Source organism: Phocoena sinus, chromosome 9 (assembly GCF_008692025.1).
Source record: "Phocoena sinus isolate mPhoSin1 chromosome 9, mPhoSin1.pri, whole genome shotgun sequence".
NCBI lineage: Eukaryota > Metazoa > Chordata > Mammalia > Artiodactyla > Phocoenidae > Phocoena > Phocoena sinus.
This window is the reverse complement of record NC_045771.1, coordinates 74,586,460-74,601,089: the sequence shown is the minus strand read 5'-3', so window position 1 is coordinate 74,601,089 and position 14,630 is coordinate 74,586,460. Positions and strand designations below refer to the sequence as shown.

General features: G+C 38.6%; 1 protein-coding gene across 1 annotated transcript in view; it reads right to left on the bottom strand.

Annotated features, from left to right (window-relative positions):
* DNAH11 (dynein axonemal heavy chain 11) overlaps positions 1-14,630 on the bottom strand; it is a 316,314-nt gene that overhangs the window by 290,839 nt on the left and 10,845 nt on the right. The window contains 6 exon segments of the mRNA XM_032643357.1: positions 4,585-4,602; positions 4,604-4,690; positions 4,692-4,798; positions 7,358-7,457; positions 8,201-8,385; positions 8,873-9,068. Coding sequence (XP_032499248.1) covers positions 4,585-4,602; positions 4,604-4,690; positions 4,692-4,798; positions 7,358-7,457; positions 8,201-8,385; positions 8,873-9,068 — 693 coding nt within the window.

The following is a 14,630-nucleotide window of genomic DNA, read 5'->3' as shown; positions in this document are numbered from 1 at the left end:
TTTCAATAGTGGAAATGCAAAGGCGAGAATGATTATAGAAAAACCAGCAGATTCATGTAGCAACTCTCATAGAACCATCATTCAGTTCTTCCCTTTGCATATTTGTTATGAACTTTCACAATTTCCCTATTTAGGAGCCTCAGGAACCTATAAAATCTAATCCTGATGCATCTTCACCACATATAAATTATAGGTTTAAACTGCACACCTTTAATTCTTCAGTTGCTTAAAAAGTTGTCACAGATCTCAATGGAGAAAGTATTGAAAGCCATTGGGTTCAACACAGCAGATAGAAGAAATGTTTTTCTAAATGTAGACATATTGTCCTCCATCTCCCAATAATGGCTATGGTTTTACATGCAATATAGACTCTGTGCCATAAATGTGTAAAGTAGTAAGAATATCATTCATTTGGTGTCTAAAAAGCCTACTAACTAGTTCCTTCAATTCTAGCAGATCAGGAACAGTGAACAGTGGAGACCATGGTCACCTGGACAGCACATGACCCATCTAAAGGGGTACGTGAAGCTCTAGCAGCTGACTGTGTCAATGGGGATGCAAGAGCCAATGCAGTGAGATCTGGCTTTTCAGTAGAGGCTGGGATGTTGGAAATTCAATGAGACCTACTCAATTTAAGCATCAGAAACAATTTTTTTTAAATTTCAAAATACTATGCAAAATAAAAACAGCAGTGCATTGATCCATTGGCCAAAGACAGTTGACAGAATGCCAGCTTATGACTTCTGACGTATACCACAGCAAGGGTTCAAATGTTTCATAAACACGTTGAAGTCTACAGTCACAAAAACAAAGTACATGAAAACGATATAAGAAAATTATAAAAGGCACATAAAATGTGTGATCACACAAATCATGCAATGTACAAAATTAAGAAACAACATGGTACAAGTGTATATTCAATGAATCACTGCAAATTTTTTAAAGCTGGTAATGCTCAAAGCTGCTGAATTATACTAAAACTTTTTACACATTGATAATAGCAATGCAATTAACATAATCTTTTAAAAAAGAATTTGTAAATATCAAATAGCGTTCAATAGTCATGAAAAGATTGTACCCTTTGATCAACATCAGGAATTTATATTAAGCCAATTATCCAAGTTAAGGAAAAGGATTTCTGTATAAAGTTGTTGTCTGCATGTTGTTTGTAATACAGGAGGCTGGAAGCAACGTAAATATCCAACAATAGCAATCATTTTTCAAGAAGATAGTAAAAAAAAAAAGAATTATATGATAAAATGCATAAATACGTGTAAATTTTGGAAGAAGGAAAATTTTTAAATGCTGAATTTTAGGGTGATAGAACTGCAGGACTATGTCCATTGTTATAAATTTTATGCAATAAGAGTATTTTACAATTATTCATATACTACATATTAATAGTAATTAGAAATAAAAACTTACATTAAAATATGGAGCAAAATGAGTAAGAACTCTGTCAGCTGGGTGACCTTGAGAAAGCTATTTATCTTCTCTGAACTTTTTTTTTAAAAAAGGGTTTTTTTTTTTTTTTTTAATACATAAAGTATCTACTAATAGCACCTATATCATAGTGTTGCCAGAGAATTAAACTCGTAGATTCTTGTAAAGGGCTTAGAAGAATTCTGGCAAATAAGAGGCACTATACAGTGCTTGTTAAGTAAGTATTAAAAATAAGTTAGACAGCAAACGACTGGGGGTGGCGGCAGGTGGTGCGGAGTTTAGCTCTTCAGAGAACCCGGGTATGAAAGTTGACTCATTGCCCATTTTTGATTCCTAACATGTTGGGGCAGATTTACTACAAAGTCCACTTGGAGAATCTAGGAAATCAGGTCGACGGAACCTTTGGACATAAGCCAAGAATAGTAACTAAGGAACAAGAGAAACGACATTATTTCCTTGGGAGCTTGGCAAACTCTGACCATTGACACAGCCTAGGACCCGGGGATAATAGGTTTATAGGCTTACAGGTAACCAGGGCTCCTTGCAAGCCAACTACAATAGTGAATGACAACATTTGAGGTTTCTACACTAACAGAGCTCTGCAGTAAAAGTTTGGATCATTCTCAAAATGAGATGAGGATCCCTCAAAAGGGGTTTGGGAGAAGCGGTGGTCACAGTGGTTAATCCTGCAGTAGGGATCCAAGCCATTAGGACGCAGTGCACTCACTTAACAAAAGAGCAAACTGAGTCCTGCACAACAGAGAAACAAATAGAATGAAGCCAGAAGAGATGCTAAAATATAGCAAGGAACAGACCTGTTATCTCCTATCAACAGCTGCAACTATTTTGTAAGGCAAGAGTTTGGAACTAACTTTTACTGAGTCTCTGTTAAATGCCACACATAGCATTTCATTGAGGTTCTCTCTTTTGATCTTTACAAAAGCCCATGAACAGGGCACTTACAAGTTGGAAAGTGAGGCTCAGAAAAGTGATTTAACTACTCTAAAATGGTTCAACTTGATCTTTTTTATTCTCAGCTGTGACACACGGCTTGTGGAATCTTAGTTCCCTGACGAAGAATTGAACCCAAGCCCTCAGCAGTGAAAGTGCGGAGTCTTAATCACTGGACCACCAGGGAAGTCCCCTGGTTCAATTAGATTTGAATCCTGGTTGGTCGGAGCCCAAAGCCCTTTCCATACACCATTCCACTTCTTTGGAAGCAGAGAGGAAGACACACAAGCACACCTCAATCTCATATGTATTCCAGAAACGGTAAACTACAAGTCAGGAAACCTGTTCTTTAATTTGGATTTCCCCCTAAATGCTCAAGCAAAGTGAGCAAATGATATCTTTCAAGTTTCCATTAATTCACCTGAAAAAGTATCAGGATTACAATGGCACACAGTTCCCCAACCAGTTTCTGCTACAACACTGCTCTCTTTAACATTTAGAAAAGAAAGGTTCTGGGGCCTGGGGCAGCAGAAGCTCCAAACAGCTTGCCCTGTCTATCAACAGACTTTCAGGGCTCCCAGTCCCCTCCAATTTTACCCGACTATGCAATGAAAAATTTTTAATTTCTATGTGAGTCATGAGGTGAAAACCACCACGAAGCATTAGACTAGATCAGGGATTTAGGTCAATCACAGTTGTCCACCCTTCTCTGAGCTAGTGATCCAGGCCTGTCCAAGATATCCTATCTCCCTGGCCACATGATTGTTCCAGGAGTGAAAATAAAACCCACTGGTCCAGAACAAAAAACAAAGTCAGCCTCTTTCCAGGGAAGTTCCTCTACTAGAAGGATATCCATCTGGTACTACCAAAAGCCACCTTGGTTAACACGTGATGAGAGCCTGAGAATCAAGTCAAACACAAACGAGCAAAACAGAGCTTTGAAATTATCATCTGTGTCCCCTGGAGCAAGCTAATCCTCAAGTCTTTGCACTGTTAGACTTTCCACTTCACATGAACTTAGACACTTCTCTTTTTCTGCTTGTTAGCCAGTTACAGCTGGAAACGATCCAATTCTCATAGGAAGCGCTCTTACTTAGCAACTCAAAGGCTAAGCCATATGCACAGATTCTGATTCTCTGGCATCTGTTTTACAAAAACTCCTTAGGTGTTCAGACACACACCCTGATATAGACCCTGCTATGGACTAAAGTGTGACACCCGCTCCAAAAAGTGCCTGTGTTGAAGCCCTAACCACCAATGTGACTACCTGGAGATAGAATCTTTAGGAGGTAATTAAAGTTAATGAGGTCATGAGCACGGGACCCTGATCGGACAGGACTGTGGTTTTTTAAAAAGAGGAAGAGGGAGATCTTTCTCTCAGTGTGAGGGCACAGAGAAAAGGCAGCTATCTGCAAGCCAGAACACGACCATGCTGGCACCTGGATCTGGTCTCCCAGGCTCCAAAAATGTGAGAAAGCAATTCCTGAAAATAAAGCCACACAGCCTGTGGTATTTTGTTATGGCAACTCAAGCAGACTAAGACACACACACCCTCAACAAAGAATCACTGGATGATATGCCCTGCAAGTATCTTTTAGCTCTCAAATTATGAAATATTCTCTGATATTATGGACACAAGAGTAATTAAAGTTCCCACAGGATGAGGAAGCAGTCCAATTTTTTTAAAACATTTTGCAAGTTAAGTGAAGAGTAGAGAAACAATTATAAACAAGATTTTAAAGATCAACCATGAATCAGAATTCTTTTAATATAATTCTACTACTATTTTTGGAGGATCATTTTTTTTCTGCCAGATTCTCTTAACTTACTTCCCTTTCCAAAAGTCTTCCCCCAGCCAGTGTTCCTGTGGAAACCAAAGGGAAAGCTACAAAGAAAGTACTACGTGTGTGTGCCTTTTATTAGAAGCTGCCTTAAATCTCTTTTGAAGAAAAGTAGGATGTTAAACAGAATCCAGTAACAACCTGTCCCTTGACTGTAATCTGACTTATTCCAGAGCTCCTTTGCCTTTTAGGATACAGTCATCTGGCCTTTGTTACCATAAAAGTCTTATGAAAAAAGAAAAGGGAAAAAGGTGTTCTGTAGACTGGATTTATTCATTCCTCCTTGATCTCATAAAACCTACCAAACGGCAATAATTCTCATTGTTCCTATGTTTTTCATGCTACGTACCCGGTCAATGAAGAGATTAACAAAACTCCTGCAATAGAACTATAATCCGAACAGGGGTATTATAAAACGTGGAATGACTCCAGATCAGACAGATGGTATGAAATAAACGGGGCAATTAATACACCAGTCTGTGGGAATTCCGTCTCCTGAACACATTGAAGGTGTCTCCTCAGGGTCTCAGGAAAAGTTCCACGTCTTGGGCTTTCGAGAAGAGCTGAAAGGAAACCACCGTTAATGTGAGGCAGCCTCTTTTATCTGAAGTCACTTCACAAGGTCAAGAGAACAATGCAAAACAACATGGCTGTACTTAAATGCTGCCTCTTTCTTTTTATATCACTTACCCTAACCATTGACACAAGGGCAGGTTAGGAAGGCTTTCGACACTGTCCAGCTGTAACAACCCTTCAAGAGAACCCAGGCGTAGTTACTCACAAGTAAACAGCGACTGAAGACTCACCAGAAAGTTAACTCCTCCCATGCACTTGGTACCAGCACAATTGAATCACTTATTATCTCATTCTAGTGTCCTATAAGAGTAACTCATACCATGAAAAATTTTCCATTATTATTACCCACAGTGTAACTACTGAAATTGTCAAGCATGGGTGATGAAAATATTTTGAACTAGATAGAAGCAATAGTTACAGGATATTGTGAATACACTAAATGCCACCAATCTGTACACTTTAAAAACTTTTTTTAATGTTAGGTGAATTTGCCTCAATTTAAAAAATTGTTATGCATGTAGGAATAAGAAATACTTTTTTAAAAAAGGTATATATGAAGACAACATTGAAATAGTTATGATTAATTACTGGTTAATCTAATCCAAAATTTTCTCTTGATTAAACTGGTCCTTTTAATGTACCCTAAATGGATCTCCATCAGACTTCACTGTACTCCTGAGGCTACAAATACCTTTGATTAACTGAAAATGGTCTTTATTTATGAAGGTAGGGAATGAAGGAAAGTAAATTCCTTAATTTCTGGTGTTATCCCAAAAGACTCCTGTCAGAAGTTAAAAACAAAACAAACTGCCAGACTTTTTTTTTTTTTTTTTGGCTGTCAGAGTCAGGTATGCACCCACCCATGTTGCTCTTCTTGACATGTAACCAATTAATCTCTCCACCTAACAATAAAGACCTGAGAAGAAAGAGAGGGTCCAGGAACTATTTTTTCCTCAGATGCACTCACGTTTTGAAATTAGTGTTTTCATCAGTGTTAATTTCAAAATCCAATAATTGCATGTAAAGGTAAAGTGCCCTTAAAATGTGATAAGCACTTCTAGTGATTTTACAAAGCCTCGAGTAGGTCTTTGGGAGAGCCTTCTACCTCTAACTGAGAATGGCTTTGTGCCACTTGTTCTACTGAAAGTGTTTTCTCCTGAATCTCCAGTCCATATGCTCAGAAGGCTTTGAGGACCCCTGGGATTCATTCCTGGATAAGTTTTATCCACAGAAAATGTGAATATTACTACCAGAAAAAATGCAAGCAGCCTCTGTTTATTGAGGGTACACTTACTATGTGCCTAGTACTCTGTGCACTGTATATTAGGTCTTCAATTCATTGGTCCTCAGCCAGGGGAGGATTTACCACAAGGGTCATTTGACAATGTCTTGAGACACTTTTTGTCCTCGCAACAGGCATGGGGGGAGTGGACAGAGGCCAAGGATGCTGCTAAATACCCTGCAATGAACAGGGTGGTTCCCCACAACAAAGAATTATCCTGCCCAAAATGTCAGTGGTGACAAGGTTGAGAAATAGTGCTCTAATTCTTGCAACAATTATACAAGGAAGGTGTTAGTATGCCAAGTTGGCCAACAGAAACCAGGGACGCAGCAAATTTAAGATGTACTGAGTGGATCTGGGATAGAAATACAGATCTAATGCCATCTTGTCTTAAGGCCTCTTTTCAAACAGAGTTCATGGAGAAAAGCCTAAAGAGATAGCAAAACATTTTCAAAGTAGATTTTAAGTATTTCCTAACCTTCCACGTTACATAGGAAAAAGTTTAAAAATAATTTTCTCATGTTAGAAACAAAAACAAGCTATTGGGCCATGTTATCTTTCAATTTTATCGTTTAAAACTTCAGTATCACGGATCATATCTGTATTTGCTTACACACGTCTAAAGAAACAGAAACAGAAATAAACAAATTACGGAGGGGTGTTACGCCTGGGTGAGGTTGAAACTGGGTACTGAGAAGATAAGGAAACTTTTCACTTACACAATTTCCTTTTTAAATTAAAAATACCTGTTTATAATTTCTGAGTTTTAACAACGTACATGCATTACCTGTTCAAAATTCAACAAACAAACCCTCCTCTCTGTGTGTTTAATCTTCACCAAAACCTCAATGATGACTTCGCGTGCTTATGAGTTAAATAAACGGTGGATGTTAAGCAAATACAGAGATTCTACTGGAGAGTCACTGGACTAACTGCAGCCCAACTGTTGATTAGAAAGCCTCCATGCTGGGCATTCAGTGACCCGCTGCTAAACACCGAAGGCCTTTCCCCTCCACACACATACACTCTCACTGAAAGTTCAATCTAGAGCCTCTGTGGTAGGTACTTACTATATACCCGAAAAATGGTTTAATATAGCCGGAGAATCAACGGCAGATAATTAAGATGGACTTATCATTAGAAGAGTCAAGTGCAGTCATTTCATGAGCATGCTAAGGGGAGAAGGGTAGAGGAGGCTGAGCAGACAGTCAGGAGTCAGATCAGGAGGGACCACTGATGCCAGGCTAAGGAACACGAGTCTTACCATTTTCCACAGCCATGAGGATACCCTTCAAAGTTGGAAAATAGCTGCTTTGCTTATTTTTCAGGATCTTAACCATCTTGAGGACAATGGGAACCTGAAGCTAAATTGAAAAAAAAAAAAAAATATATAAGCTAGATTAACGACTAAATAAATGCATTCTGCAATAAAATATTTAAATAATACTCCATTCATGCACAGTACACACAGTATTTAACACTCAAAGACATACCTGGTTTCAAGTTAAACATAATCTTTTTCCTTAAGACTGTATGTTATTTTACATTTATAGCTCTTAATTTGTATTTTCAAAAAGGCTGTTAATATACATTTTATTATACATGTAAAATATTAACTTTTCCATATAAAATCTGTTTCAGAAAATCTCTAACAGATAGGTGAACATGTGAATGAATGTCGTAGTTTTTAGAACATTAAACTGAATAACTTCTAATGGCAAACACCAGCAGAGGAACCAGTTAGTTCTTCCAAAGTTGCATCTCTCCACTAAGCAAAATCTACTCCTTTCCCAAATTAATTACATCAACTAGATTAATTAAATCTTACAATCTTCAACATTTCCCTTGGGAACTACTCTTTCTTTGCCACAAAGTGTTTCCAATTACTGTCAAAATAGTCGCAAAAAGGCAAAATTACTTTTAATTCCCATTAATTTTAAGAATGCATACCATACAGAACTTTGGAATAAGAAAACAGACAATTAAGTTGTTCAAAGACAGTGCATTAAACCTTTAACATTACTGGAAATCATGGCTTTGGAGACCAAATTCTACAACTGACTTTGCTAATTCAACTGGCAAGCAATTTCTAGGGCTCTCAACTTACTTGATCATAAACGAATGCTAGGTTCTCTCTCCTCATCATCCAGAAATCCAGTTCAGTTTGAGGATCTGAGTGAAGACCATTCAGTAAAGACCGCACTAAATCTTTCTCTACAATTTCTTGGATTTGATGCGACCATTTAATAACCACTGATTCAATTGCATGGAGTACTGTCCTTTCATTTGGCTCTAGTCTACAAACACTGAAATGATTAAAAATACAAAAATGAATCATTTCATCCAAATAAGGATAGGACTTGAATTTTAATAGGTATTTTATGAATCCATAAGCTAGTTTTCTAAATATAAATTCTTCAAAATCACATCTATTATTTTTATAGCCTCAATTTGAGTTGTGACATTGTTATTCTGTCATGGGCATGTCTCTAACATTTAAAAAATTGTTAAAGAATCATAACGTCCTCAAAAACATTTTACTCGAAGAGTACTGTTGACATTATGGCAATTGGTACTGCTTGCTTTTTGTACAGTCTGCTTTTAGAAAGAATACTTTGAAAGGAAATAATATATATGGTGTTTCTGTACATTATTTTTAAAAATATGCTGTAGTTATAAAAATTCTGATATTTTGCTAACAGTTTGCTGGGGCTATGATATTAAATGGGTGTGCTGGCTCTCCATGTTGATATCCTGTGTAAACCATATCATTACGTACTTGGTCTCTGAATATTTCTCATCCAGGTCAACATTTCTGCAATAGTGGGAACTGGTAGAAGAGTTTCTTCTCAACATTTTGCCCCTAAAAATATGCATTTTATTTTCATGACTTCTATGTGACGTTCCATGTCTTGTGAAATAAAACAGGACCAGGATTTATGGTTGTTCTTATTAGAAATAATTGGCATTAAAATCTAGAGAAAGAGAAACATTTTAAAAAGCAGTGAAATTAATTTATACACAACGTGCTCCTTCAAAGATTTTCTTGTCACACAAGATCAGCAACAAAACCACCCAATTTCAATTTCATAAATATCCTCCTGTGATATCAAATCTACAAAGAGATGACAAAGTCACTGACGCATTTAGATTTAATCAATTAGACAAATTCAAAGTGGAAATACTATACTACTTGTTCATTCATTTACCCATTTATCAAACATTTATGGAGGCTCCCAATAACTTAAACTCTGCATGAAATAAGCAAAATCATGTCAAGTAAGTAAACTGCTTTCTTAATGCAAACTGCGCACACAGCAGGTATAGTAATGTAAAAAATCTTCTTGAATCACATGGAGGCAAGAGTAAATTAATCTTCTCCAGCCCCTGGGTGACATCCCAGTGGATAAATTTGATAGAAAGATGTTCATTTAATCATATGAACCTTTTTTGAACTCCTTCCACCATTAAGTTGGAAATACCAATGAAAATTATATGTGTGAAAATACTCCAAAATTATTTTGTGTTCCCAAAGCCCAGCATATCTTACGTAATTAGTAAGAGTTTGTTGAGTTAATGAAGTTGGTCTCTTCTTGCTTCCTCACTCATTTTCAATATGTACTAATTAAACATTTTCCTGACACAATCTGTCCAGATCATCAGCATTACCTATAAAATTTCCATTAGCTAAAATGCTTAGAAAATAGGTATTCCACCTTTTTAAAGCTGATTTTGAGAACACAACCTTCTAGTTAACTAAAAACAAACTGAAAATTTTATTTTATTTTCCAATGGGATAAAACAAATCTTTCCAAATTGTATTATTATTACAATTGCCTGCTTTGTACCCACTACTTGTTGAGCTAGGAGATTAGTAAGGAACAGTGTGTATTCCATGGAAACAGCCTAAATGTCCATCAACAGATGAATGGATAAAGATGTGGTAGGGGAGGAGCTTCAAGATGGTTTGAAGAGTAACACACAGAAATCACCTTCCTCCCCACAGATACATCAGAAATACATCAACATGTGGAACAACTCCTACAGAACACCTACTGAACGCTGGCAGAAGACCTCAGACCTCCCAAAGGCAAGAAAACTGCTCATGTAACTGGGTAGGCAAAAGAAAAAACAGAGACAAAAAATAGGACGGGACCTGCACCAGTGGGAGGGAGCTGTGAAGGAGGAAAGGTTTCCACACACTAGGAAGCCCCTTCGCGGGCGAGGAGACTGTGGGTAGCAGAGGGGGGAAGCTTCATGGCACGGAGGAGAGCATAGCAACAGGGGTGCGGAGGGCAAAGCGGAGAGATTCCCGCACAGAGGATCGGTGCTGACCGGCACTCACCAGCCTGAGAGGCTTGTCTGCTCACGCGCCGGGGCGGCCAGGGGCTGGGAGCTGAGGCTCAGGCTTTAGTCGGATCCCAGGGAGAGGACTGGGGTTGGGGGCGTGAACACGGCCTGTAGGGGGTTAGTGCGCCATGGCTAGCCGGGAGGGAGTCCGGAAAAATGTGTGGAGCTGCCGAAGAGGCAGGAGACTTGTTCTTGTCTCTTTGTTTCCTGGTGTGCGAGGGGAGGGGATTCAGAGCGCCGCTTAAAGGAGCTCCAGAGACGGGCGTGAGCCACGGCTATAAGTGTGGACCCCAGAGACGGACATGAGACGCTAAGGCTGCTGCTGTGGCCACCAAGAAGCCAGTGTGCGAGCACAGGTAACTCTCCACACCTCCCCTCCCGAGAGCCTGTGTAGCCCACCACTGCCAGGGTCCCGGGATCCAGGGACAACTTCCCCAGGAGAACACACGGCGCGCCTCAGGCTGGTGCAACGTAATGCCAGCCTCTGCTGCCACAGGCTCGCCCCGCACTCCGTGCCCCTCCCTCCCCCCCCGGCCTAAGTGAGCCAGAGCCCCCGAATCAGCTGATCCTTAACCCTCTCCTGTCTGATCGAAGAACAGATGCCCTCTGGCGACCTACACGCAGAGGCGGGTCCAAATCCAAAGCTGAACCCTGGGAGCTGTGCGAACAAAGCAAAGAAAGGGAAATCTCTCCCAGCAGCCTCAGGAGCAGCGGATTAAATCTCCACAAACAACATGATGTACCCTGCATCTGTGGAATACCTGAGTAGACAACGAATCATCCCAAACTGAGGAGGTGGACTTCGGGAGCAATGATATACATATTTTATTCCCTTTTTCTCTTTTTGTGAGTGTGTATGTGTATGCTTCCATGTGTCATTTTGTCTGTATAGCTTTGCTTTTACCATTTCTCCTAGGGTTCTGTCTGTCCTTTTTTTATTACTTAAAAAATTATTTTTCTTAATAATTATTTTTTATTTTACTAACTTTTATTTTATCTTCTTTCTTTTTTTTTTTCCTCCCTTTTATTCTGAGCCGTGTGGATGACAGGCTGTTGGTGCTCCAGCCAGGTATCAGGGCTGTGCCTCTGAGGTGGGAGAGCCAAGTTCAGGACACTGGTCCACAAGAGACCTCCCAGCTCCATGTAATATCAAACGGCGAAAATCTCCCAGAGATCTCCATCTCAAGGCTAAGACACAGCTCCACTCAACGACCAGCAAGCTACAGTGCAGGACACCCTATGCCAAACAACTAGCAAGACAGGAACACAACCCCACCCATTAGCAGAGAGGCTGCCTAAAATCATCAGTCCACAGACACCCCAAAACACACCACCAGACGTGGACCTGCCCACCAGAAAGACAAGATCCAGCCTCATCCACCAGAACACAGGCACTAGTCCCCTCCACCAGGAACCCCACACAACCCATTGAACCAAATTTAGCCACTGGGAACAGACACCAAAAACAACGGGAATTACGAAACTGCAGCCTGCGAAAGGAGACCCCAAACACAGTAAGTTAAGCAAAATGAGAAGACAGAGAAACACACAGCAGATGAAGGAGCAAGGCAAAAACCCACCAGACAAAACAAATGAAGAGGAAATAGGCAGTCTACCTGAAAAAGAATTCAGAATAATGATAGTAAAGATGATCCAAAATCTTGGAAATAGAATGGAGAAAATACAAGAAACATTTAACAAGGACCTAGAAGAACTAAAGAGCAAACAAACAATGATGAACAACACAATAAATGAAATTTAAAAATCTCTAGAAGGAATCAACAACAGAATAACTGAGGCAGAAGAACGGATAAGTGACCTGGAAGATAAAATAGTGGAAATAACTACTGTAGAGCAGAATAAAGAAAAATAATGAAAAGAACTGCAGACAGTCTCAGAGACCTCCAGGACAACATTAAATGCACCAACATTCGAATTATAGGGGTCCCAGAATCAGAAGAGAAAAAGAAAGGACTGAGAAAATATTTGAAGAGATTATAGTTGAAAAATTCCTAATATGGGAAAGGAAATAGTCAATCAAGTCCAAGAAGTACAGAGAGTCTGATACAGGATAAATCCAAGGAGAAACACGCTAAGACACATATTAATCAAACTATCAAAAATTAAATACACTGAAAAAATATTAAAAGCAGCAAGGGAAACACAAGAAATAACATACAAGGGAATCCCCATAAGGTTAACAGCTGATCTTTCAGCAGAAGCTCTGCAAGCCAGAAGGGAGTGGCAGGACATATTTAAAGTGAGGAAAGGGAAAAACCTACATCCAGGATTACTGTATCCAGCAAGGATCTCATTCAGATTAGATGGAGAAATTAAAACCTTTACAGACAAGTAAAAGCTAGGAGAATTCAGCACCAGCAAACCAGCTCTACAACAATTGCTAAAGCAACTTCTCTAGGCAGGAAACACAAGAGAAGGAAAAGACCTACAATAACAAACCCAAAACAATTAAGAAAATGGGAAGAGGAACATACATATCGAAAATTACCTTAAATGTAAATGGCTTAAATGCTCCAACCAAAAGACATAGATTGGCTGAATGGATACAAAAACAAGACCTGTATATATGCTGTCTACAAGAGACCCACTTCAGACCTTGGGACACATACAGACTGAAAATGAGGGGATGGAAGAAATATTCCATGCAGATGGAAATCAAAAGAAAAATGGAGTGGCAATTCTCATATCAGACAAAATAGACTATTTTTTTATTTTTTTTAATTTAAAATTTTTTTAACATCATGTAGAGTATAATTGCTTTACAATGATGTGTTAGCTTCTGCTTTATAACAACAAAATAGACTTTAAAACAAAGACTATTACAAGAGACAAAGAAAGAGACTACATAATGATCAAGGGATCAATCCAAGAAGAAGATATAACAACTGTAAATATTTATGCACCCAACATAGGAGCACCTCAATACATAAGGCAAATACTAACAGCTATAAAAGAGGAAATCGACAGGTACACAATCATAGTAGGGGACTTTAAAGTTTAAAATCGAAATCATATCAAGTATCTTTCTGGACCACAACACTATGAGAATAGGTATCAATTACAGGAAAAAGTCTGAAAAAAATACAGACACATGGAGGCTAAACAACACACTACTTAATAACCAAGAGATCACTGAAGAAATCAAAAAGGAAAACAAAAAATACTTACAAACAAATGACAATGAACACAATGACCCAAAACCTATGTGATGCAGCAAAAGCAGTTCTAAGAAGGAAGCTTACAGCAATACAATCCTACCTTAAGAAACAAGAAGCATCTCAAATAAACAACCTAACCTTATACCTAAAGCAATTAGAGAAAGAAGAACAAAAATCCCCCAAAGTTAGCCGAAGGAAAGAAATCATAAAGATCAGGTCAGAAATAAATGAAAACGAAATGAAGGAAACAATAGCAAAGATCAAGAAAACTAAAAGCTGGTTATTTGAGAAGATAAAGAAAATTGATAAACCATTAGCCAGACTCATCAAGAAAAAAGGGAGAAGACTCAAATCAATAGAATTAGAAATGAAAAAGGAGAAGTAACAACTGACACTGCAGAAATACAACAGATCATGAAAGATTACTACAAACAACTTTATGCCAATAAAATGGACAACCTGTAAGAAATGGACAAATACTTAGAAACGCACAACCTTCTGAGACTGAATGAGGAAGAAATAGAAAATAGGAACAGACCAATCACAAGCACTGAAATTGAAACTGTGATTGAAAATCTTCCAACAAACAAAAGCCCAGGACCAGATGGCTTCACTGGCGAATTCTATCAAACATTTAGAGAAGCGCTAACAGCTATCCTTCACAAACTCTTCCAAAATATAGCAGAGGGAGGAACACTCCCAAACTCATTCTATGAGGCCACCATCACCCTGATACAAAACCAAAGAGGTCACAAAAAAAGAAAACTACAGGCCAATAACACTGATGAACACAGATGCAAAAATCCTCAACAAAATACGAGTAAACAGAATCCAACAGCACATTAAAAGGATCATACACCATGATCAAGTGGGGTTCATCCCAGGAATGCAAGGATTCTTCAATATATGCAAATCAATCAATGTGATAAACCATATCAACAAATTGAAGGAGAAAAACCATATGATCATCTCAATAGATGCAGAGAAAGCTTTCGACAAAATTCCACA